The sequence below is a fragment of the Saccostrea cucullata genome, unplaced genomic scaffold (genome assembly GCF_032062105.1).
Source record: "Saccostrea cucullata isolate Sc308-1 unplaced genomic scaffold, CSIRO_AGI_Scuc_v1 ctg3730, whole genome shotgun sequence".
NCBI classification, from domain to species: domain Eukaryota; kingdom Metazoa; phylum Mollusca; class Bivalvia; order Ostreida; family Ostreidae; genus Saccostrea; species Saccostrea cuccullata.
This window is the reverse complement of record NW_026937660.1, coordinates 26,041-53,069: the sequence shown is the minus strand read 5'-3', so window position 1 is coordinate 53,069 and position 27,029 is coordinate 26,041. Positions and strand designations below refer to the sequence as shown.

Below are 27,029 nucleotides of genomic sequence, written 5' to 3'. Positions count from 1 at the left end.
TAACTTATGACTTTTTCTTCCCCATCCTGGATTTGGGATAGTACAGATCCCATGCCAGTGTTTGAGGCATCTGTATCTATCACATATTGTCCCTCTTTCTTGGGATAAGAAAGTATTGGGCTGCTGGTTAAAGCTCTTTTCAACTTGTCAAAGGCTTCTTGACAGTCTGAGTCCCATACAAACTTTTGGGATTTTTCTGTTAATTTGTGCAAGGGCTTAGCTATTACAGAAAACCCTTGAACAAATTTCCGATAATAGGAACAAATACCTAGAAAACTACGGACATCCCTAACATTTTTAGGTGTGGGCAAATCTTGGACCGCATCAATTTTGTCAGGGTCAGTCTTTATTCCCTGTTCACTGATAATATGTCTTAAGTATGCTACTTTCCTCTGTAAAAGTTTGCACTTTTTAGGGTTGATTTTAAGGTTTGCTTTCTTTAATCTACTGAACACTTTTTCTAAGTTCCTAAGGTGTTGGGAAAAATTAGGGGCTAAGACAATAATGTCATCAAGATATACCATGCAAATTTCCCACGACAAATGAGAGAGTACTTTTTCCATCAATCTTTGGAAAGTGGCCCCCGCGTTGCACAAACCGAATGGCATGACAGTAAAATTCCAATGACCACCCCCCGGGATTGAGAATGCTGTTTTAGGTTTATCTTCCTCTGCTACCTTAACCTGCCAATACCCACTTTTCAAATCTATAGTGGAATAGTATTTTGATCCGGAAAGGGCATCTAATATTGACTCTATCCTAGGAATAGGGTGACTATCCTTGATAGTTACCTCATTGAGTTTTCTAAAGTCTATACAAAACCTTATCGAGTTATCTTTCTTTTTAACTAGAACTATAGGGGAGCTCCAGGGACTATCTGATTCTTCAATCACTCCCTTAGCTAACATTTCTTTAATTTCCCTATTAACATCTTGCATTTTGGCGAGAGGAATTCTCCTTGGGGCTTGTTTAATGGGTCTATTATTCCCAGTATCTATTCTATGCTCTGCCATATTTGTAAGTCCCATATCCTCAGAATTTTTAGAGAAACAACCCTGATACTCTACAAGTAAATCTTTTAATTGCTCTTTTTCAATTTCTGTTATTCCAATACATGTCTCTTCATACAGATTTTTCAAATGTTCTGGTAATTTAGTGGGGGTATCTTCTAAGCTGATTTCTGATATAGCTAAACTATCATCTTTTAACATAGAGACTTTCTCCATTCCTCCCATAAGACTATTTTTATGGAGTTCAATTTCCCTATCTGACACATTCATGACTTTTAATGGGATTATCCCAGATGTGGGGTTTACAAGTGTCCTAGCCACTAACACTTCATGTTTACCCATAAATTCTATATTTGGCTCTACCAAAGCCTCATCCCATTTAGGAATAGAATCCAAAATTCTACCATGGGCAATAAACTCTGAGTTGGGAGGTACTTTCACGTCCTCCATTAATGCAACTCTAAAGGTACAATCTACCTCATCACTACTAAATCTAAAACAAGGGATCTCTTGACCCTTAACCCGTAAACACATCTTTTGTACTAAGATATCACATGAATGTTCAGTCATGAAGTCTAAACCTAAGATACCGTTGTATCTAATATCAGCTACTATCACTTTGTGGGTGATTTCATTTTTCCCCATTTTAAAATGGACTTCACATTTCCCACTATTTGGTATTGGGTCCCCTGTAGCAGAGACTGGTTTCACATCATAGGGTTCTAAGGGAGGTGATTTCCCTCCAAAACATTTCTCTAAAAATTGGGTACTGATAATGGTAACATCTGCCCCAGAATCTACTAAAAATCTGCATTCTTTCCCATTGATTTGTGTGGGAACAAATATACCTGATTCAATTTTGCTTGCATTATGAACAATTACTTTGGTAGCTTGAGAAAGGGTTTCTTTTGGGCCAGATTTCTCTCCCATATCCCTCTCAACTTTTTCATTCCCATCTCCCTCATTTGAGGTCAAAAGAGTATCATTAACATTTGATTCATTTTTATTTTCACCTACAATTTCCTGAAACTTTGTTTCATTTTCCTGGGGTTTTATTTCAATCTCTTCTAATGGAGTGGGTCTTCCCCCAAATTTTGTCGATTTCCGACCCCCGAAGCCGACACGGGAAGGTTTCCCTGTTGTTTCCCTGAACTTGAGTTATTTCCCTTTTTGGGACCTTGATTTTGGGTGCTACCATTTTGATTTCCCCAAGAATAACCATTCCCATTTTTTTTTATTATTTGGGCCATTATAACCGGATTTTTGAGCTTTCCAACCCTGGTTAATTTTCTAATTCCAATTTTTCCAATTTCCTTTTTTAAAAGGTGGACTGGGATTCTGTATTCTGGTTGTTTTTTCTAACCTTTCTATGTTTTCATTTAATCTCCCCAATAATTTGGTCAATTTAAATGAATCTTGGGTGTTACCACTCCCACTAGCATCTATGGCGTTTACATTGTTAAACTTTGCACACTTCTGTGTATCCGCCAACCTATAAGTTTCTAACCTAATTGCTAGAGTTTCGGCTTCATTTATATCCCTAGGTCGGGCCTCCCTCAGGCGCAGCCTAATGTCGGGATCTGGTAACGCGTCTATAAATTGGTCTAATGCTAATACGTCAGTGAGACTGGGCTCAGCGCTGGGATAGGCTTGTCTGGTTATTTTTTTTATTGCCTGGGCCAGCTCAGAGATGCTCTCATTTTGACCCCTCACCCGGGTTTTCAATCTTGCCCTAAACATTTCAGATCTTTCTGTGGCCCCAAAGCGTCTTTTCAAGGCTGTTATCAGGGTATTAAAATCCCTTCTCTGACCTGGGCTCAACTCTCCCAACAAACTACATGCATCTTTAGCTAAATGACCTGCTAACTGTAAAGATTTAGTCTTGTAATCCCAATTATTAAGGTCTGCGACTATCTCAAACTGAGAGAGATAATCATCAAAATCTTCATTCCCATCAAATATCCTAGGTTTAGCCCTTTCCCTCGGGGGATCCCTAGTGGGTGTTAACACATTCCTACTCCCATTGTGATCGGGAGTGCTAAACCTGTTTAATTTGGGTACACTGGGTAACTGATGGTAATCTCCCATCCCTGACCTTGAATCTTTCCTACTAAATTCTGGGAGGTCACCTGTAAAATTGAATTGAGATCCTATCATCCCTCTATTTATCCCATTCTCTTCTCCCACTCTATATTGGTCATATGAACTTGGGTGTCTATTTTCCCTAACATTGTCATTACTTAAATGTGATGGGATTTGATACGGGGGTCTATTATTTATGTGGGCATCTTTTACCCTTGTTTGATCCCGTTCCCATAAATTCTGGGATTCGTGTTTAAATTTAAAAATCTCTTCCTGCATATTCTCTAACCTCCCATCAATTTCTTCCCTAATGCTTACAAATTGCTCTCCTATCTTTTGATTCATTTTTGCAAATTCTCTAGAAAATTGCTCTTGTAAAACCTTAACTAATGACACATTTGCATTTTCAGATATGGGAGACATGGCTGCTGAGATACCTTCTGTGGGAGCAGGGAATTTCCCGTTATCCGCAATGGATCCAGCGGGACTGAAAATTTGCTGACCTATGGGTCTGAAAGTGACTTCCCCGGACTCTTCTAAATCTGACATTTCTGTGACTTTTTTTTTTTTTTATTTTTTTTATTGTATACTATGAAATTTCAATGATTGTAAAATTTTGAATTTAATAAAGCTAACCGAGAATGTGGAAAATTTCTTCCCAATCAAAGGGACTTGATCCCACTTCTGACACCAGTGTTGCGCCTCCCACCTCGGGAGAGAGTGGGGCAACTGTGTGGGCTTTCCACTCTCGTATGTTAACTTATAAATTAATAATTAAGTCAGGATAAAAGTTCAACAAATAAAATTTATTTACACTATGTACAATTAAATGTAAGTATTGTTATAATAAAAATCACAATACAATATATATACCAGTCTCTTATAAAGTGAAGTCACTCCCACAACCCGTAGGTAAAATCTAAATCTCCCAAAATAATTATAAAAATTAGCTACTTGTACTAAAATATACTTTCCTTGGTTTAATATAATTTATTTATGCCTATTCTGTAAGACCTATATAGTTTTAATAATAAATTGTACTCCCATAAATTCTCCCATAAGTTTTCCCGTCGATGGGTCTCCCACTCTACTTATGGGTCTCCCACAGGGATATCTCAGCGTCTCAATTTAATATAACTTGACTAATATAATTACCCATCTGGTCTGCATAGGGTCTGCCATCCCTTTAATGATTACCAATGATGGGAGTACTTCTAAAATAATAATCTGGAGGCTTTCGTATCCTCCCAACTTCTCCCTCCTTCTCCTCTAGTCTGTTATTAACTGTGTATATTTGGCGCTCAAATATGAATAGAATGCTTAAGAACAAGGAAGTGAAATAGAGAAAGAAACACAAATGCGGTGAAATGGGCATCTCGCCCATTGTCTTAACGCTGTAGCTTAGGGTGTCTTCACCGACGTCCGCGACCCGAGTATAAATAAGGAAACTGCGTCGCTGCATTCATTTCAGTTATATCAATCTGTGCATGGGATTACCGTCAGTCTGCGATTTCATTTTTCAAAATGGCGATGTCTTCGGACTCTAGTGCTGTTCAGGTTGACACTGAAGGGGGTAAGTAATTTTTACTCATTTCTTCCATAAATTTGTTGAAGTTTGTTACAGAGAAAAAAATAAGGGTACTATAAAGTGTTTGGAATTTTTGCTTAATCATGAGGTCATTCCAAGGTTCATTACACCAAGGATATCCTTATTTTGACCTTGCATATGCTGGAAGACAATGTACTGTCATAGCGTGTGTAGCTTTGTGCTTCCTTTCATTTAATTCAGAAATTAATGACTTGACATGTGCAAACATAAATGAAATAGTTCAAGAAGGACATCACAGATATGTTGAAACAGTACAAAATCTTAACATTTTACCCAGAAATTTGCAGCATAATGAGATACCACATTACTTGCATAACTTGTTCAATCATGGTGTGGATTTTGAAGTGTCTGTGAATGAAGTATCTTGGTATGGAGTTGTTGGGGAAAGGGGTGATATTGCCTCTGGCTCTGTAAATTTATCGACGGGTGTTACTGATGCTTTTTCATCGAGCTCAAGCGTGCTTGCTACTTTTTCTGAATATTCTATTGCATTGGCACACAATGAGCTTTCGAATGAGTATTCTGTGTTTGATTCTCATAGCTGCAATCAAGATGGTTCCAGATGTAGCAATGGTACAGCTGTATTACTTACTTTTATAGATTTGGAATCCTTATCAAGATATTTAGCAACAGAGTATAGTGGTTTAACGTTTGAGTTATCATCAGTTAGGGTTCAAACAGTAAATGCATTTCAAACAGAAAGAGAACAATCCTCTTGTCCAAGAAGAGCTACTTTTAATACTGATTTAAATAAGTCAAGAAAGAAAAATTGCACAAAATCAGGAGACCTCAATAATATGCCATTTAATAGTATGACACAAAAAAATAATGGTAAATCACAGGGGGAAATATTTAGGGGCAAAGAACCATGTATGACAAATGTTGACTATGATGAAGAATATTATGTAATGCTTGACCATGATTATTTTAATTTCTCCAGGGGAAATACACAACCAACTAGACCTATGTTGCAAAGTGATCATAGTTACTCATTAAATCAAGAATATTTCAATGTTGATATTTCCAAAGATAATGTACTTCGTGTACATATGCCCCAGCATCCCTTGAATACTTTGATTGACAACTTACAACAAGTCCCCATCACAGAACATGATAGGACCTCCCATCAAAATGTAACTTCTCAAATCAATAGGTGTCAGAAGTTTGTTACTCAGATAAACATGAAACCAGAACATTGTTGTATTGTTTGTAAGCGAATCTTATTTAAAAATCAAGTTGTTATTTCTAAAGATGTGTTTGAGCAGTTCAATGTGTCTGAGGGGTGTTCATTATGCAGATTTTGTTACACATGCTTAAAGAGAGGAGAGATGTCTCCCTTGGATTATGTTCTCAATAATTTAGATGCTGGGCAAATACCCAAAGAATTGAAAGGACTCTCCCTATCTGAAAAGAGGTGCATTTCAAAGTTAAACACTTTTTTTTCATTAGTGTTGTTGCCTGCTTTTCCAGTGAGTCAATTTGGTATGAAAGGATTAGTAATACATTTGCCATTGAATGTAACTGACGTATTGCATGGATTGAAATCTTGCATGAACAATCAAAATTTAGCTGTAATATTTCCATCAAGTAATAATCAAGTTCCAAAATCTGTAAATGTTGGTAAAGTTGAATATGCATTAAGATGGTTAATGCTCAATAATCCACTGTATAATGACCTAGATGTAGAGAATGTACTGGACTCGTTATCTGCGTGTGAAAATGAAATACCATATGACATAGCAGATTTACCTGAAATAGGAACTATAGAACAAAATTATGACATGCCAGACATAAATATGTCTGATGTTTTACGGTTAAGTGGTAATTCTTATAAATTACCCATTTCTTCTTCACTCAAAGATATATTCAAGTTGCAAAGTGGTGAGGAAATGGCCTTCCCAACTTTGTTTCCTTATGGAAAATGTGGATACAACTTTCAGAGACTGAAAAAGTTAACTTTATTACAATATTATAAAGCAAGGTTATATAATACCGATGACCGTTGGAGGACAAATGTATCATACCTCTTAAGTTCAGTGAATACCTTTGAAAAATTAAAATTATTTGAGGTTGTTTCTATTTATATGAGGGTACGGAAACATTCATCTGGACAGAATTTATTACAGTTAAGCGAGTTGCAGTCTTTGAATAATAACCCAGATTTAAATAACAACTCATTTATGTTCATGAAACAGATCAGGGGGACTGTGGCATACTGGAAAGATACTTTGTTTAATTTGTTAGCCATGATTAAAAACATTGGTTGTCCAACATTATTTATGACACTTTCTGCTAATGATTATCATTGGCCTGAGCTTGCAAGTACCTTAAATGTACCGCTTGACCAACTTCCGTCAGCTGTACAAAATAACCCCCTTTTAACTGCAATACATTTTGAAAGACGATGGAGAGCACTGTTGCGTCATGTAGTCAATGGTCCTGCTCAGCCACTTGGTAAAGTACTTGACTATTTTGCTCGCATTGAATTCCAAGCAAGAGGAAGTCCACATTTGCATATTTTCTTCTGGATAGAAAATGTGCCATCTGTTTTCAATAGTTCATCTCAAAATGAATTGGTAAATTACATAGACAAAGTTATTCATACAACTATTCCTAGAAATGAGAGCAGTATTCTTTCTTCATATGTAAAGAAATATCAAATTCATAGTCATAGGCCAACATGTTTAAGGGGTAACTCCTGTAGATTTTCATTCCCTTATGAGCCTTGCAATAAAACACACCTTATTACAGGACTAGATGTTACTGGAAGTAAAAAATTCTATGAAACTAAAAGAGGTCCTGAAGATTCAATGGTTAATGCATACAATCCAATAATTTTACTTCACTGGCAAGCAAACATGGACATTCAAATGGTAAATGGACCATTTGGTGTAGCATACTATGTATGTAGTTATATTTGCAAATCAGAACCAAATACTTTAAAAAATGCATTAGCCGAGACACTGCGGAACATTCAAGACTCAGTGAATTCACCATCATTAAGGTCAAAACTTTGCAAAATTGGCTTTTGTATTTTAAAGCATAGAACTTTAAGTGCTCAAGAAGCAGCTTATAGAATAGGACATTTGCAGTTGACATGGTTTTCTAGGGAAGTTGTAAAAGTTCTTACATACACTCCTGAGAAACAATTTAAAAAATTGAAACCACAAAATGTTTTAAATCAATTGCCATTAAATTCAACAGACATCTTTGAAAACAACATTTATGATTACTATTATGCACGACCTATGCACTTGAATTCTTTGTCGTTGTTTTCATTTTGTCGGCAGTTTAAAGTAGTTCGAAAATTGGCTAAAACAATTGAAAGTTACAAATTACCCATTCCTGGAGACATTTATATACAAAGACGCACAGTTCTAGCAGTTGTTAGAACTTGTAAACCTAGACGTGGTAGTGATGATTATTACTTCAGCTATTTACTTTTGTTTTTACCCCACAGAAATGCACAAGAACTTTTAGAGCCTTATTCTTGTGTTAAAGATGCTTTTCTAAATAAATACAGATTTTTTGATAATGAAGCAATACAGATTGGGTTTCAAATGCCAGAATTAGATTCAATAATTCAATCTATTCATTTGTCAAACATTGAATTTGATATGATGGCTCCAAATACCTGTGAAAATGATACTGAACCTATATCATTACATGAAGATTTTGAAGATTCAGAGAGTATTCCTAATTTAATTTCAGAACAAAATCTTTCAAATGCAACAATCAAGGCAGATAATTGTTTAGATCTAGACAGCACAGATATGCAATGGCACTGTCTTTCAACATGCATTGATAATAATACATTGGCTGAAAAATTTAAACGGCTAACTAGAGATCAATGCCATGTATTTAAATACATAAAAGAATCAATGTTGAAGAGGCAAAAGTTTCAGATGTTCATAACAGGAGGAGCTGGTGTGGGGAAAAGTTACTTGATTGAATTCCTTATACAATATTTCAGGGTTTGTACAGCTTCATTCTCTGGGCATGATCCTGTTTTAATTCTTGCTCCTACAGGTGTGGCAGCTCATAATATAAATGGTCAAACAATTCACTCAGCTTTGAAATTACCTGTTCAACACGGTTACCATTTCAATAATAGTCAGTTGTCTGCTACAGTATTGAAGAAAATGCGTACTGAATTAAAAAGTAAGCATACAGTTATCATTGATGAAATAAGCATGGTTAGTTCACAAATGTTTGAGCTTATTCATGACCGTTTACAAACAATTCAAAATAATGATCAGCCTTTTGGAGGTTTAAATATCATAGTAGTTGGAGACTTTTTTCAGCTACGTCCAGTACGAGGAGAATTTACTTTCAAACATCAAATTCTTTGGCCTTTATTTAAACCCTTTTTTTTGCAACAAAATATGAGACAGTCAGAAGACTCTGATTATGCACAGTTATTAAATCGTGTGCGCATTGGTCAAATGACTTCTGATGATGTTGATATCTTAAAAAGCAGAATTTATGAGCATAATCAGCCAAATCCAAACATTTTGTACATTTATGCTACAAGAAAACAAGTTCAAAATCATAATTGTGCAATTCAAAGCAATATAAATGAAACGCATTACAGCATATGTGCTAAACATTATTTCTCAGATAATGATATTAATGTAAATGGAGATGTTGATGAAGACTTAATACCAGAAGATGACAGAGATGCAGGTGGACTACCATCTGTTCTGGTGGTATCTATTGGTACAAAAATTATGTTGCTGAGAAATTTATGTGTCAAATATGGATTAATAAATGGTGCTCGTGGAGTAATTTCTAGTGTATCAGTAAATGAAAATGAAACAAATGTTAACAGTTTAAATGTAAAGTTTGACAACTCTGAAAAGATTCCACTTACTGTATCCAATAGCAATGGTTCTGTAACTCTGTTTATGTACAGGCAAGAATTTTTAAGTCATGGTCGCTATATTATTAGAGAAACATTTCCATTAATGCCATGTTGGGCAGCAACAGTACATAAGGTGCAAGGGTTATCCTTGCATAAAGCAGCAATATCTTTAAACAACTCGTTATTTCAGCACGGCCAAGCTTATGTTGCTCTAAGTAGAGTTAGAACATTAGAAAATGTACAATTATTAAGCTTGGCTTTACATAAAATAACTGCTGATCAAAGTGTTATTGAAGAGTATGTAAGATTGCACAGGAAAAAAAATGAACCATGAACAAATTATATGAGTTTAGAAATGCTATATTACAAATAAAAACCAAAGTCAAAATTAGTTTGTATTTAAAATTTTCATCATGTTTGCCTCTCAAATACCCAAATAATAAAAATTTTGCTGTTGGAGATTGTACTTAGTTACCTTATTCATTAATTCAAATATTACACACAGCATTTCCATCTTCTTATTAATTTATTTGGTAAGTTGAATTTAAATCACTAATACAAACTATTGCCACTCAGTTTATGCTCCTCGGATTCTTGTATTTTATACTCTAATGACTAATATTTCTTTTCTTGCTTTACAGATGTTTCAACACTACAAGGCGTAAAAAATCTGCAAGGAGAACACACCCTTAAGTCATTTCTGACTGTTAAAGTGTTGGAAGTTTCGGCTCCAACATCATACACCTCAAAGAAGAAGGGAGCGAGTCAAATGGTGACCGCCAAAATTGCCGACTCTACAAGTCACACAGAGGTGCATTTGTATGACGCATCAAAATTTCCGTTATTTAAGGAAGGAGAAGTACTCATCCTGACGGATTTTGTTAAGAAGGAAGATGGGTAAATATTTCCTGATTTTATTTTTTAAATGAGCATCAGTGACCCTTTTAAAAAAAAATCTTTCTAAAGAATTTTTGAAGTCTTACTAAAACTGTAATATTAATTGAGAAAATGGGCACAATTTGTAAGAATCTAAGTTGTAAGAATTTATGTGGAAAAGGTCACATAGTTTAATAACTTGGCTAAATTAAGGACTAGAATTAATGAATTATTTTTATAAAATTATAACATGTACAGTAATATTATTTTGTTCTTTATTGTGTAGATCTCTGGTTGTAACTCAGGTTTCCAATGTGTTCACTACCAACAAAGAAATGGTAACAGTCCCCAAAGAGGTCTTAGAAGAAGCAACAAAGAAACCAGACTGCATGCCTATATTGAGTGCAGCAACATCCCCTCATAGAACTACAGTCTCTATCAAAGGGAAAGTTGTCCTTGTATGTATCATAGCCATAACAAGATGTAATATTTCTTATATATAAATTTTTATATGGGTTTCTTAACATTTAAATTTAATCTTTATATGGGTTTCTTAACATTTAAATTTAATCTTTCTTTCCCTTAATGATAAATAAGCATATATTAATTTATATTTACTTTGCCTTTAGGCATGTGCACCTACCACTAAGAGACTACGCAACACTAGAGAAGAAGTCCCTTTTAAGAGACTAAAGGTCAAAGATGGAAGTGGAGTTGTTAACGTAGCCTTATGGAGGGAATTTGCAGATACACCAGTAAAGCAAGGCTGTTATGTCGCCCTTCATAATTTTACGACAACACAAACCTTTGACATGAAAACAAAGGCACAAAAACCTGTTCTCTCCAACAGGTCATCTCAATCAGCAGTAGAGGTAAATTGCAAACTAATATTTTTTCTTTAGCTTTCTTTCAATTTTTTCAAAATAGTTTTCAAAAAATAGTTTTATTTCTGTTTTTTTTATATGTTGTAAGATTTCAATTTATATTCTGTATAAAATGTGTTTACTTTTCATGGTTTGTAAGTTTTATCAATTTGATCATACATTTCATTTCATATTTTTCTCATATGATATACTGGTAATGGAAATAATTGAATTTTAGTTCATTCCTTCGTTTGCTGAGATATCTGATGACGACCAAGATAGTGAAGAGGAGAGTGCAGTTATGCCAACTGGAACCATAATTGGAATTGAAAGCCTCTTCACTTACAGGTAATAATGTTAATGTGTTTTTTTAGCTCACCAAAGGCAAAGGTTTTCTAATCACATCATGTTTGTCTGAATTGCCAAGTAATTTCATAAGAGGAAATAATCAAAAAATACAAATATAGTGTGTTGTTTTTAAGCATCTTGGGGAAGTGTAAAATCTAAATCATGACCTCAGAGAGTTTAGTTGGGCCACTTTTGGAAACAAGTTTTTACATAGAAATGTAAATAGGCAAATTCATTAATATCTTATTCTTGTAAAACACTGGGTCAGAAAAACTAAAACTTTTGTGAAAGAACCCTAGGGGAGCATTATTTCTACATTGTTTAATTCACAATCCCAGGACTAGGGTGGGGCCATAATTTGTAATGAAAAACTAAAACTTTTGTGAAAGAACCCTAGGGGAGCATTATTTCTACATTGTTTAATTCACAATCCCAGGACTAGGGTGGGGCCATAATTTGTAATCCAAGTTTTACATAGAAATCTTTAGGAAAAACTTCTAAAATTTTCAGGAACTGATAGGCCAGTATAGCTGAAACTTATATGATATGTGAAAGCACCCAGGGGTAGTATATATTTTAAATTATACAAATTTGGCAGTCATTGACTCATGAGGTAAAAGTCACAATAATTATATGAAGAAGAAAATGTAAAAAATAGCATAAACAAAGCAATTCAAGTGAGTGATTTGACACATGGGCCTCTTCTTATAAGTTTGTATACAAGGTTTTGATTTCATTAATAAATTAGTGCCTGAAACACTATATAAATAAATTATCAAAAGCACACTATTTGTATATATAGCCAAAATAATATTGAATTATAGTTAAATGAAATTAATTTAAAACTGGCACAAGAATTTTAAGATAATCATGAATTATTTATATTTCCCTTCTGAATTATTTTTGAACAATATATATTATAGGTGCTGCCTCATCCCAAAGTGCTGCAAAAAAAAGGTAGGAGAGGATTTCCGGTGTCCGAATTGCGCAATTCAATATACTGTGAACTCGGCAGGGTATGCTGGCATTCTGAAGGTTCTCATTAATTGTGAGAACAAAATGAACGTTTTTACAGTATTTACTGACGGACTAATACAACTATTGGAATCAATGAACTTCAAGTCAGACTTGAGCAACAAAGATGAGACCTTGTGCAGCCTTAAATCTGCAATGCCAATAAGAGTAAAATTCGCTTTCAACAGTAACAAAATTACAACCATTAAGAAGTTTTAAAACTGCAGTAAAACAAGTGCTCCTTAAGAGATTGCCCTTCCTGCTTCTGGTGACTTATTGAAACATGATTGATTTTGAGAATAAAATCAATGTATGCAGGTTTTACCATGGGACTTGAGATAATTGAAGTACAGGAACTTTAACTCAGACTAAAACAACAAAAATGAGACTTTTAAGCAACTTCAAACTGTGATGTGAAATTTTTAGCTATCAATAAGAATATTACAAAGCATCAAAAGTTTTACAACTTTTTAAAATCATTTTAAAACAAAAAAAAAAAAACCCATAATGCTACTTGACATTATTACTTGTAAAAGAGTGGTTATTAAATATGATGTAACTTTAAAGCTTCATATTATAAGTTCATTACTGGTTAATGATTGCTTCTGAGTTTTTTTTTTCTTCTTCTTTTGTATATATATTTTTAGCATAGTTGTTCATTTCTGTTTCGAAACTTTTTATTTAGTATCTTTTATAACAGTTTTTGTGTTATTAAATAAAGATGCATAAAATGTTAAAAAATGAAAAATTTACTGTTCACAATTCTCATACTTTAGGATTGTATATGCAGTTGATATTAATCAGTTAACATACCAGATGTTTTTTCCTTTTTTTTTTAAATTAATTCCTTATTTGTTTAATAGTGAATTTCTGAATGCATCTTGTGTAAATATTTTTTTTCACAACATAGCCAGTTTGTCCATTTTTTGATGTAGTTTTTTTTTTTTTTTTTTAGAAAAAAGCCATAAGACTAGTTAGCAAATTTTTTATGTGTACAAGAGGGTGCTATATGTTTTTGATATTTTATATATTGCCTGTTTTTATATGCATTGCCTAATACATTCAAAGAGGTGGTTTTCTTACAGTATTTACAAGATATTGATCATTTCATTGCTACTGTTTACTAAAATTTTTTTAGTCAAACATTGTGATAACTTGCATTCCTTTTTATACATTTATATTATATAAGTACATTTCAACTGAACTTTTAAAATCTGTAAAACTCAGGTAACTCATATACTTTTTGTACATGTTGTTTAAATTGTTAACCAACAGATTAACTGATAGTAGAATAGACATTGTTCAATTTTTTTTACTCATGTTTGTTTCTGTTTTGTTTATTACTTGAATAAACACAAGTATTGACACTAAAATTGATTCTTTCTTTTCAAGATTTCTGACATCGACCACATTGTTTTTAGTTACATTTAAGTGAGAAACAAGATGTGTTTGTGAAACACTGATGCCCCTTGTATGGCAAAATCCCAAAATAAATTTTTCTTAAATGCAAATTAAATTAATTGGTACCAAAAATATGTAATCTTACTAGAAAACAATTGTGAAATTTGAGAAGTAGTTCATTGTTGAAGTATTTATTTCAATAAGTATAAAAGTGTCCAAGGTCAAAATGTCAAGGTAATTGATATCCAAAAAACTCATGCCACACAAGAAACTATGTACAGTATGGAAGTCTTAAACGTTCAGGTTAAAAAAATATAAAGTAGGTTAAAAGTCATGGTAAAAGGGTCAAAATTCTCGGTATGAAATGAAAGATCTTGTAACAGGGATTTAATGTGTAAAATAATTGGGAGCACTAGCCTTAACCCTTTAAGGTTATAATCAAGGATTGGTTTTTAAAAGTAGGTTAAATTTAAAGGTCATAGTCAGAGTCAAAATTCAAAATGCTTGGTATCCAATGTAAGTCTTTTCAAAAGGATTACATGTATAAGGTATAAAAGCCCTAGTACTTATCGTTCAAAAAACCAATGTGAAGTTTTCTCAAGGGTACACAATATATAGAAAGATTGATTGATTGTATACTTTTTAATGCCCCTCTCCAGAATATTTCACTGATTGCCAGTGAAGGGCTGCAAATTTAGGATTATGCTAGGCACTCAGGGCCATTGAGTAGGGAGGGATCTTTATCGTGCCACACCTGCTGTAACATGCCTACATCATTGCCAGTATAAAAGTTACAGTTGGATACATTCTGATATAATAGGAGCATGTTAAACCCCAATGTGGCGGCCAACAAGAACTAACTCTTGTTAAATATTGGGTCTATTGAAAATACTGGTATTAAAAATGACCAATATAAATGTTTTGTACCGCTGTAAAATGTTTCACCAAGGAATAAAAATCCAGTGGCTGACTATCTAAGCTTTTTTCAAAAGCTAAACTTGTATACCTTTACTGTACCCACTGGTAACCTCAATTAGCCAATCGCTGACCCGGAATGACCCTACGCCACTTCCGGTATAAACAAATCAGGGAAAGTGCACGCAGAGAAGTTTTCTAATAGAAAATCATTACTAACCATACAAAATGGGATTTTATCTACCAAAATACGATAAGTACAAGTAGCTATTACGTTATTAAGTTGATTTAAACAATGACAATACAATGTTCAAAGACGAAATGTGATAATTGACTTCAAACATGCTATCGAGATCGAGACCGGGTCGAAATACAGTGAACCCGATTCCAAAACAATATTATATGATTGACAGCATATAACTTATTTCTTTTACAACTTTTTAATATGTTTTACGGTGTGACCGTTGGGACGAGCGCAGTTTATTTACTATCAAAAACTTACACATGTACTGTCTATCATTCAAGAAAAAGAAAGCAAAAAGAATAAAACAAAACTATAAAAAGAAATCATTTCCCAAGCATCGGGATCGAGATTCCAAACTTCTCGGAAGTTTCCGACAAAATTGGAAATACCCGAACCGTTGAAGTGACGAAAGTATGACGTCAGATGAAAAGCTCTGTTGACTTAGGACGCAAACGCTAGTTTTATGGAAAAGAGATTGCATTTAATCGTTCTTTTCAAGTAAGTTGTTGCTATGCACCGCAACATGTTTTCCGAGTTTCACGGAAGCAACCGACATAACTTCGTCAAAATTCGTAAGTTTCCGGTGACGTCATTTGTATCATTTCCGAAGGGCAAGGTGAAGGCCGGTGTTGTGGCATGGGGGTATTTTTTTTTTAATAAGGTAGGGCCTAAGGCTAAATCATTTCGTTAAGATTTCGGTAAGAAACAATGTTCCTTTCATTTTTTTACTATTTTTGACTTATTCGCGCAAAGGACATTGGGTAGTGCAGGAATTCTGGGAATGTTGCACAGAGAAATTTGGCTGACGTATGTACGGATTTCAATCCGAATTTCCTCTGTTCATACACGTTAGTCTATTGAGCTCGCTTCGCGAGCGTCGCTTTGCGACGCTCGCTGCGCTCGCTATTAATTATTTAATAACAAACAATCATGTACATATCAATATGCTGATAACAACTGCATACGCTGCGAGTGATCAATGAAATATATAAAAGTGACGAAACGAATTTCGTAACAACCTATATGAATGATATAAACAAAATTATAATCATGATCTTTTTTTTCAGACCCTGGTTGCTATGATCTGACAAAGAAATCCACAGTACAGAATCCAACTACAGCAGCGTCTGTCCCTACCTCTGATACAAATGTACCGACTGAAAATATGTCCATGGTTGAAGAGTGAGTTATATAATTAACAAGTGTCACTTTTGTACTTGTTCCGAGTCCTTTTGTTTATTTTTATCAATGCTAGGAAAAAATGTATTGACACACTAATAAATTCCCCTGTACGCTTTGATGTAATATTCTCTTGTATGCAAAGAAAGATAACTCTTTTAGACACTATGTTCCATTTAAATGTTTCATCATTCAAAGAGTTATCCTTCCTTTGGTATCTAAACCTGTTATCTATTATAATCATCATCAATCATAGAAAATTTATCTGCAGACACTTTGATTCATTTATTTCATTATGATAAAATAATATAGTGTATAAAAAATCTTTTAATGATATTTATGACTTTATTCATATATATTTAAAAAAAAACATTTTTGTGTAGCCATTTTTTTCATTTGAACCTCAGGCCCTTATTCAATTATTTGATATTAAAATATCAACTGAAAGTCAAGAACATTAATTATAAGCATCAATTAATAGTTATGATTAAAATGATTTAATTTGTTTGCTCTTTTGTTCCCTTCATTTATAGGTCAGATATGGAAAATGTTAAAGATATAAACTTGGAACTTATTATTGAAATCACTATTACAATTGGAATCCTTCTGGTAGTTGGAACCGCTGTTGCAATTTTTTTACTGAAGAGACGTCAAGCTAAATCTAAAGAGCAATGCCTTACTGAAAAAGGTAAAATTATGACATGCATTTATATTAATTCGAGTATTTATTTCACACAGATTCTCATATCCCCCTCTCCTTCCTAAGTTATTTCACTAAGTATCCAATAGGCACCAGCTTTCCCACCCCGTTCATCGAAATTGCACTGTAATGCATCATTTCCTATTTCATATTGGTTACTAGTTAGCATTTGTATCAGCAAGAATTATAGTAACCTTCCTTAATTTTTTAAGAATTAATGATTAACTCATAAGATTTCAAACTTAATGCTAGATTTTCTTACACATTCTTAATTAATAAAATACATGTATTTTAGAAACAGTAGAAGAGAATGGTCAACTCATGAAGGAAAATGGAAAAATAGGTAAATATTGTGATACTTGATTAAATATGAAGGATAGATTAATTTGAACTTCCCTGATCAAAATTTTTATGCTCTCTGTTGTTGCGGTGTGCCATTGTTGTAAACTTTTCAGAATTTAAACCTCTTCTCCAGAACAACAGTCCAATTTTTACCAAACTTGGCACAGGGAATCCTAGTGTAAAGGGTATTCAAATTCTTTTCAGATGAATGACCAAACAATACCAAGGAGCAATAACTAAGAAATAATGCAGATTTGTTGAGATCTTAAAAAAATCACTGAAAAACCCATTAAAAATTAATTTTAGTGATATTAAATTTTTGCTATCTCACAATGCATGCTAATGATGCCAAAATTGAATCCTTGCAAAAAATTTTCTTACACAATAATTGTAAAAATTTTACAGAATCTTACATTATCTGTTTTTGTCCATCGTAGTGTGTCGTGTGTTTACATTTAAACATTTTCATGCTTCTTCTCTGAAACCACTGAACCAATTTAAACCAAATTTGGTATACAGTGTATATGGGTAAAGGGGAAGAAAAATTGTGAATTTTTTATCCCTGCACCCCTGGGGCCTTAGGGGTGGGGCAAAAACTACAAAAACTAATGAAATCTTTAAAATTCTTCCTCTTTATTTCATGACACCAAGCAGTCAAACTGTTGGCATGAATGTAATGAGCAATGAGTGCACTACCAAAATTGTGAAATTTATGGCCCCAGTGTCAGGATTTCAAGTGCTAGGACGTGGCTATATAGATTATATTCTGAGAATGCATTTTTATGCCCCCCTTCGAAGAAGGGAGGACATATTGCTTTGCTGCTGTCTGTCGGTCCGTCGGTCTGTCGGTCCATTTAGTTTCCATTCATTTTCTGAAATGAAATTTGGTATACAGATATATCAGATAAATATCTAGGTCAACTGTTGTTTCGGGTACGATCGCGCCATTTTTGACAGAGTAATGCCCCTTGGACTTAGAAAAAATTCAATTATTTGCAGTTTCCGTTCATGTTCTTTACAACCGTTGCACATATTTAGATGAAATTTAGTATGCAGATATATCACATGAATATCTAGATCAAGTTTTGTTTTTGGTATGATCGCGCCATTTTTGACAGAGTTATGCTCATTGGACTTAGAAAAATTCCAATTATTTGCGGTTTCCATTCATTTTCTTTGCAACCGTTGCACATACTGAAATGAAATTTAGTATACAGATTTATCAGATCAATATCTAGGTCAAGTTCTGTTTTGGGTACGATCACACAATTTTTAACAGAGTTATGCCCCTTGGACTTAGAAAAATTTCAATTATTTGCAGTTTCCGTTCATTTTCTTTGCATCCGTTGCACATACTGAAATGTAATTTTGTATACAGATATATCAGATAAATATCTAGGTCAAGGTTTGTTCTAAGTATGATCGCGCCATTTTTGACAGAGTTATGCCCCTTGGACTTAGTAAAATTTCAATTATTTGCAGTTTCTGTTCATTTTCTTTGCAACCGTTGCACATGCTGAGATGAAATCTACTATGCGGATTTATCAGATGAATATCTAGGTCAAGTTATGTTTTTGGTACGATCGCACTATTTTAAACAGAGTTATGCCCCTTGGACTTCCGTTCATTTTCTTTGCAACCGTTGCACATATTGAAATGAAATTTTGTATACAGATATATCACATTAATTTCTAGGTCATTTTTGACAGAGTTTTGCCCCTTGGACTTGGAAAAATTCCAATTTGGGGGAGGGGGCATAAGTGTTTTACAAACATCTCTTGTTTCTTTAAGAATCTTCTCTTCTCTTAGGTACGTGTATTAAATAAACCAACTAAGTGCGTAGTCATGATTAGCAAGACTGCCTCTACCAAAATAGTGAATTTTATGGCCCCAGGGTCAGGGGTTCTGGTGCTAGGGTGGGGCTCTATTGATTATATAGTGAAAATACATTAATTATGTTCCCCAAACGAAGTTGGGGAACATATTGTTTTTACTCTGTTTCTTATTATTATTATTATTATTATTATTATTTTTCTTCTTCTTCTTCTTCTTCTTCTTCTTCCTGGAACTTTTTTGTCCGGGAATGATAATGTAAACTGTTCGTCCTATGTAGGTAAAACCTTTTTAGGGTTAGTAGACATGTTATGTAGATTTGCGGAATCAAGGTCATTTTGCGCGCACGTGCTTGCAAGAGCGTGCACGTGCAACACGTGAAATGACCAATATAATAGATATAGCCACAACTTTTCTATTTTTAGATGAAATGCTTTGAAACTCATAATGTGAGGAAATATTAGTAGTATAGACATGACGACATGGTGAAAATAGCAAGATCTCACGCGCATGCACGTGCACTTCGCTCTGATTGGCTGCAACTAAAGTCTCAATATCTTTCTTGTTTTTTGACGAAATCCTTTGAAATTTTGAACATAGCCATGCATTAGGATATTCTACAACATGAAATAAAGCAATTATCATGAAAACACGTGCATGCACGTGCGCTGCAATCTGATTGGCTGAAACTTTAAACAGCTATAACTCCCTTGGTTTTTAACCAAACAGGATGGGATTTGGAACATAGATAGATATAATGGACTTCTGCAAGTAGGTATGGTCACCATGCACAGGCAAACACGTGCGTGTACATGTGCTGCAATCTGATTGGCTGAAACTTTAAACAGCTATAACTCCCTTGGTTTTTAACCAAACAGGATGGGATTTGGAACATAGATAGATATAATGGATTTCTACAAGAAGGTATGGTCACCATGCTCATGTATGCACGTGCCTGCACGTGAAATGAGTAAAATCAAACATACACTTGAATGAGCGTATTTTTTAAATAATTCTGGATTAAATACTTTAATATTCAGTGTATTAAAAATATAGATTGTGTAGACAAGATGATATGGTCATGACGCAAATTCATTCACATGTGCACGCGTGCAATGCTAAAGTTTAAATGATTTTTGTACACTTCTTTGTAAATGTTGTTAAAATCTCAGATGCATAGAGTTTGTCTTATTTAATGAAGCTTACAGGGAATATGGCATCAAAAGGGAGTTGGGGAGCGTTTGGGGAACATCTGTAACGGTCCCCGTTACAATTAGCACTAGTTCTTTGAAACTTTTCTTCTCTGCTCCTAGGTAGGTATTGAATAAACTAATTAAGTACATAGTTATGATGAGTACTACTGCCTTCCCCAAAATTGTGAATTTTATGGCCCCAGGGTCAAGGGTCCTGGTGTTAGGGCAGGCTCTATTGATTATATAATGAAAATGCATTGATTCCTTGAAAATCTTCTTCTCTTATCCTTGGTATTAAATAAACAAATTAAGTACATAGTCATGATAAGCAAGACTGCTTCTACCAAAATTGTAAATTTTATGGCCCCAGGTTTAGGAGTTCTGGTGTAGGTCAGGGTTGTATTGATTAATTATATACACATGTAGTGAAAATCTACACTAAATCTTTGAAAATATTCTTCTCTGCTCCTGGTTTATTAGCAGATAAACTACCTATATAATTATGATGCGCTAGGGCCCTTCTTCTAGATTGATGAATTTCGAGGCCCCTGGGAAGACTAGAAGAGGTCTCTTCTTATATACTGGAAATGAATTGTTCATAATCTGATCTTTGGTATCAATAAAGCATTTTTGATAAGCAAAGGTGCCTTTTCAAAAATTGTGCAATGTGTTGATCTAGGGTCAGCGGTTCATGTGTTATAGGGGCACTACTGATTATTGCTGAATGTTACTGATTAGTTGAAATGCATTTTTTGTTCCCCTACCCTGCCTATGGGTATTAAGTAACAAAACTAAGCAATTGCTTATTGTATAGTTATGATTAGCAATGGTGCCATTTCAAAGAATGTGAATGGCATAACATCTAGCTTAAATCATGAACCAAATTTAATCAGTTGAAAGTGGGTGCATGATTCTCAGGTGACCTATAAGGCCCTTTGGTCTCTTAATTGGAATATTGACAATAGTTGGAGAACATCTTGGCCAGTTATTGTAATTTTTTTTCTCCTTATCATTAGTCCAAGTAAGGTGTCCATCATGTATTAGTCCAACTAAGTTTAGCTGTCTGTCAACCTGTCTGTAAACAATTTTTAAAAATCTTCTAGCTGCAGAACTCTAACCTTATGGTTTTCTGTATTTGTCTTTTACTATAACGCTGCAGATCCTGTTATGCAAAAAATGTGAAATTTCTTTACGCCCATTTGGGGAGAATATCTCCACTTTTCTGCATATTGCAAATAGCTACTTTTTCTTCCTAACTGGAGACACGTTCTTAAACTAATCTGTATATCTCATCCAAGCCCCAACCCTTTATAGCCATCTCTACTTGCCATTAACTGGTTTGAAATGAATTGTCTGTTGGATTTCCGAACATTCCAGACAGTGAGTTTATCACCTGAAGAGACAACTATAAAGGGTTTTGAGGTGGATAATAAATACAGATTGGTTAAGGAATGTGTCTCAAATTACGGATCTAATTGACCAATGCTGGAAAATGGAGAAATTCTCCCCAAAAGTGCACAAAAAATTGTGTGCCATAAATTGCACATTTTTGCCTTTGTGAATTTCATAGCCCCCAGGTTAGGGGTTTCTGATGTAAGGACAGGTCTCTATTGATTATAAATTAAAATACAACAATTGATTGAAAATCTATGCTCCTGGGTATTTAACAAACCAACTAAGTATATATTTATGATGAGAAAAAATGTCTCTTCCCAAATTATGAATTTCATGGGCACTGGGTCAGGGGTTCTATGGTTAGGGTAGGGATCTATTGATTAATAGTATATAACGAAATACACTTATTCTTCAACAGGTTTAAAAAATTTTCTCTGCTCCTGGGTATTAAATAAATACCAAGTAAATAGTTATGTTGAATAAGACTGCATGCCTCATCCTAAATCGTGAATTTCAGAACCCCTAGGTCAGAGGTTCTAGTATAAGGGCTTTATTGGTTTTATGATTGATTGTATACTGTTTAACGTCCCTCTCCAGAATATTTCACTGATATGGAGACGTCACCATTGCAGGTGAAGGCCTGCAAATTTAGGCCTATAATCGGTACCTACGGCCTTTGAGCAGGAAGGGATCTTTATCGTGCCACACCTGCTGTGACACGGGGCCTCGGTTTATAAGGTCTCATCCAAAGGACCGCCCCATTTAGTCACTTTTTACGACAAGCAAGGGGGTTCTGAGGACCTATTTTAACCCGGATTCCCACGGGGCTTTATTGGTTATAAAGTGAAAAAGCATAAAATCTTTAGAAATCTCTCCTCTTATCCTGGGTTTTAAACCAAAAAGCTATGTACATGTATATACATGTAGATATAATAAGAAAGGTTGCCTCTTTCAGATTTGTGAATTTCATGGCCCCTGGGTCAGGGGTTCTGGTGTTAGGGCAGGGCCTTAATGAATATGTCGGGAATGGTATGAATTTATTTGAAAATATTTTCCTTTGCTCCATGTTTTATTATGACAATGATCTAAGTAAATGTACATATTTATGATGAAGAAAGGTGCCTCTTCAAAATTGCTAATTTCAGGACCCTGATTCAAAAATATTTGTAAGGGGGCGTGGGTGTTGATTACATAGTCTGAAAATAAATCAATCCATTTATGATAAAATATGATTAATGGCAAATTTTAAAAATTTTGAAATATGTGGCCCCAGGGTCAGTGGTTCAGTGGGTTAGTGGAAATGCATTTTCTCTTTGTTACTCTTTTCTACCTTTAGCCTAGGTATTAAGTAACCAAAGCATGCTTAATGTACAGTTATGATAAGAAATGGTACCTCTTTCAAATTTGTCAATTTAATGGCCTCTGGATTAAAGCATGATCCAAATTTAATTGCGTTCTGGGTTTCTTGTTTGTGTTCACTTTTTCAGAATGGTTGTATAGCGTAAAAAAGGGTGTTATGCTATGAAAAATAAAACACCAGTATCTAATTAATGCATATGTTTGTCTTGTGAATGTTTGATCATATATACAAGTATGCTTTGTATCATCTGTATTTTGCACAGACTCTAGTACACGTTTATAAAACTGAATTTAAGATATGTAAAACTTATAGCCTTCTCCTAATCCGTAGATATTTAAGTTAGTTTGAACATATTTTATTTTATAAATACTATTCAAATACTTTTAGCTCACTCATTTTAAAATGCAATATAACCCAATTAAGATACTTTAAATAATACTTAAATTTAACACTTTGCCTGAGTTATAATTTGTATCCTTTAATATATAGTTAATATAGTATAAATGAATATACCTAAGAAATTAAATATTACCCAACATGGATATCTTGAATATTACATGAAATTAACACTTTACCTAAGTTGTAATAAGTATCATTAAAAAAATGATATGTATTTTAGATAGTGAAATTGAATACCTTAGTAACTGAGTATCATTTAAAAAATGATATGTATTTTAGATAGTGAAATTGAATACCTTAGTAACTGAAGAGCTCTTATGTTTAAATTATAGGAGAAACAATTGAGAAATTATATAAAAAAGAGTGATTTCAATGAAATTTACATCCTTATCAACTGATTGTTATGTAATACGGAATGGCAATTATTTTACTTTTTTTATGTCTCCTGCGCCAGACCTTGAAGCTACAAAAGTGATCTGATTTTATATAATTTTGAATGAATTAGTTAATTATAAACATATTCAAGTACAGAGTACAAAAAGAGATAAAAATTAGGATGGACTTAATTGGTATATCAGTGCACACTTGATAATTGATCTGTACAAGGTTGCAATTAACATAATTATATCTGTACTTAACTGCAGGAAACAATTAATTAAAATAATTAAGGAGAGTGAGTTTGTACATAAAGTACATTTCTAGAAACATCATGACGAATTTCATCTAAATGATTTGTTTTTACTTTTGTAGAAGACAGACTGATGCAGATTGAGCCTTAAATATTGCATAATAAAATTAAAAATCAATATTGAAGAGGAGGATCAAAAACTGGGTATAACAACAAGTCACATTTAGGAAATTCGCCAAATTTCTCCAATGACTCAAGTGCTTTGATCAGGAAATATATGAAATATCCATAAAATACTCTAACAGACAAGAAAGCTCTTTAGTCCAGAATAAGCATGACTGGAAGGTCATACATGTATAACTTCAGGACCAACCAGTCTGACTGTTATTTAATCATTGAGTTTACAATGATTACACATTTTAAGTCTGACATGGTTACATTAATTTCTAGAGACATATTAATGCAATTTTAAGGTGCTGTTGTTCTGAAGTTAATGTCATTATGTGTGGTCTGTATGTACAATTTGTGTGTGTTTACATTATACATGTATAAATATTGCATTTAGTTGAACTAACATTTAAAAATTTCACACCAAAAACAATTTTAAACCAAGCTAGGTGCAGTGAAGGCTGAAGAAGGTTTTAGAGGGGTGCAAATTTTCAATGTTACACTCAGCTACATGCAATGTTTATTAAGTGATACTGAATGTTTTAAATTACAGCGATCCTTGTGTGCATAAATTCTGGCAACATCACATTCATAAAGCAATGTTGACTGTTGCTATGATGGAGGTCGTGCTTCTGATCACATTTTGTCCGTCTGTCCTTCTGTAAACTTTTAACATTTTCGACTTCTTCTCAAGAACCACTGAGCCAATTTTGATCAAAATTGTTACAAAGCATCCTTGGGTGAAGGGGAATTTGAATTCTTAAAATGAAGAGCCAGGTCCTCTCCCAAGGGGAGATAATTAAGAAAAGACAAAAATAGGGTGGGGTCATTAAAAAAAAATCTTCTTCTCAAGAACCACTGGACCAGAAAAGCTGAAATTTATGTGGAAGCATCCATGGGTGGTGTAGATTCTAAATTGTTAAAATCGTTACCCCCAGGGGTTGGGCGGGGCCATAATGGGGAATCCAAGTTTTGCATAGGAATATACAGGAAAAATCTTTTAAAATCCTCTCAAGAACCACTGGGCCAGAAAAGCTGAAACTTATGGGGAAGCATCCTTGGGTAGTGTAAATTCTAAATTGTTCAAATTATGATCCCCGGGGGTTGGACAGGGCCACAATCGGGAATTAAAGTTTTACATAGAAATATATAGGAAGAATTTTTAAAAATCTTCTTTTCAAGAACCACTGGGCCAGGAAAGCTGAAACTTATGTGTAAGTATCCTTGGGTAGTGTAAGTTCTAAATTGATTAAATCATGACCCCGGGGGGGGGGGTGGGGCTACAATCCGGAATCAAAGTTTTACATAGAAATATATAGGAAAATCTTTAAAAATCATCTTTTTAAGAACTACTGGGCCAGGAAAGCCAAAACTTATGTGGGAGCATTCTTTGGTAGTGTAGATCAAAGTTATAGATAGAAATATATAGGACAAATCTTTTTTTTAAATCTTCTTCTGAAGAACTACTGGGCCAGATTAGCTGCAACTTATGTGGAAGCATTCTTGGGTAGTGTAGATTCTAAATTGTTCAAATCATGACCCCCGGGGCTGGGCGGGGCCACAATAGGGAATCAAAGTTTTACATAGAAATATATTGGAAAAATCTTTAAAAATCTTCTTCTTAAGAACTACTGGGCCAGGAAAACCGAAACTTATGTGGAAGCATCCATGGGTAGTGTAGATTCTAAATTGTAAAAATCATGACCTTTGGGGTTTGGATGGGGCCAAAATCGGGAATTAAAATTTTACATAGAAATATATAGGAAGAATCTTTAGAAATCTTCTTCTCAGGAACCACTGGGCCAGAAAAGCTGCAACCTATCTGGAAGCATCCTTGGGTAGTGTAGATTCTAAATTGTTCAAATCATGATCCCTGTGTGGTCTGTATGTACAATTTGTGTGTGTTTACATTATACATGTATAAATATTGCATTTAGTTGAACGCAACATTTAAAAATTTCACACCAAAAACAATTTTAAACCAAGCTAGGTGCAGTGAAGGCTGAAGAAGGTTTTAGAGGGGTGCAAATTTTCAATGTTACACTCAGCTACATGCAATGTTTATTAAGTGATACTGAATGTTTTAAATTACAGCGATCCTTGTGTGCATAAATTCTGGCAACATCACATTCATAAAGCAATGTTGACTGTTGCTATGATGGAGGTCGTGCTTCTGATCACATTTTGTCCGTCTGTCCTTCTGTAAACTTTTAACATTTTCGACTTCTTCTCAAGAACCACTGAGCCAATTTTGATCAAAATTGTTACAAAGCATCCTTGGGTGAAGGGGAATTTGAATTCTTAAAATGAAGAGCCAGGTCCTCTCCCAAGGGGAGATAATTAAGAAAAGACAAAAATAGGGTGGGGTCATTAAAAAAAATCTTCTTCTCAAGAACCACTGGACCAGAAAAGCTGAAATTTATGTGGAAGCATCCATGGGTGGTGTAGATTCTAAATTGTTAAAATCGTTACCCCCAGGGGTTGGGCGGGGCCATAATGGGGAATCCAAGTTTTGCATAGGAATATACAGGAAAAATCTTTTAAAATCCTCTCAAGAACCACTGGGCCAGAAAAGCTGAAACTTATGGGGAAGCATCCTTGGGTAG

At 34.2% G+C, this 27,029-nt stretch overlaps 2 protein-coding genes across 2 annotated transcripts in view; both read left to right on the top strand.

Moving 5' to 3' along the window:
* Nucleotides 1-24,427, top strand: part of LOC134248614 (uncharacterized) — a 35,193-nt gene extending 10,766 nt beyond the window's left edge. Inside the window, exons 5-8 of the mRNA XM_062731025.1 lie at nucleotides 16,294-16,408; nucleotides 16,939-17,093; nucleotides 17,401-17,448; nucleotides 24,378-24,427. Coding sequence (XP_062587009.1) covers nucleotides 16,294-16,408; nucleotides 16,939-17,093; nucleotides 17,401-17,448; nucleotides 24,378-24,406 — 347 coding nt within the window. The 3' untranslated portion in view covers nucleotides 24,407-24,427. The remainder of the gene's footprint in view (nucleotides 1-16,293; nucleotides 16,409-16,938; nucleotides 17,094-17,400; nucleotides 17,449-24,377) is intronic.
* Nucleotides 4,371-14,029, top strand: LOC134248616 (uncharacterized). Its single transcript, XM_062731027.1, has 6 exons — nucleotides 4,371-4,665; nucleotides 10,207-10,462; nucleotides 10,728-10,899; nucleotides 11,071-11,313; nucleotides 11,543-11,652; nucleotides 12,576-14,029. The coding sequence occupies exons 1-6, from the start codon at nucleotides 4,617-4,619 to the stop codon at nucleotides 12,883-12,885; spliced, it is 1,140 nt and encodes a 379-aa protein (XP_062587011.1). The 5' UTR covers nucleotides 4,371-4,616; the 3' UTR covers nucleotides 12,886-14,029.
* Nucleotides 24,428-27,029: the final 2,602 nt, after the last annotated feature.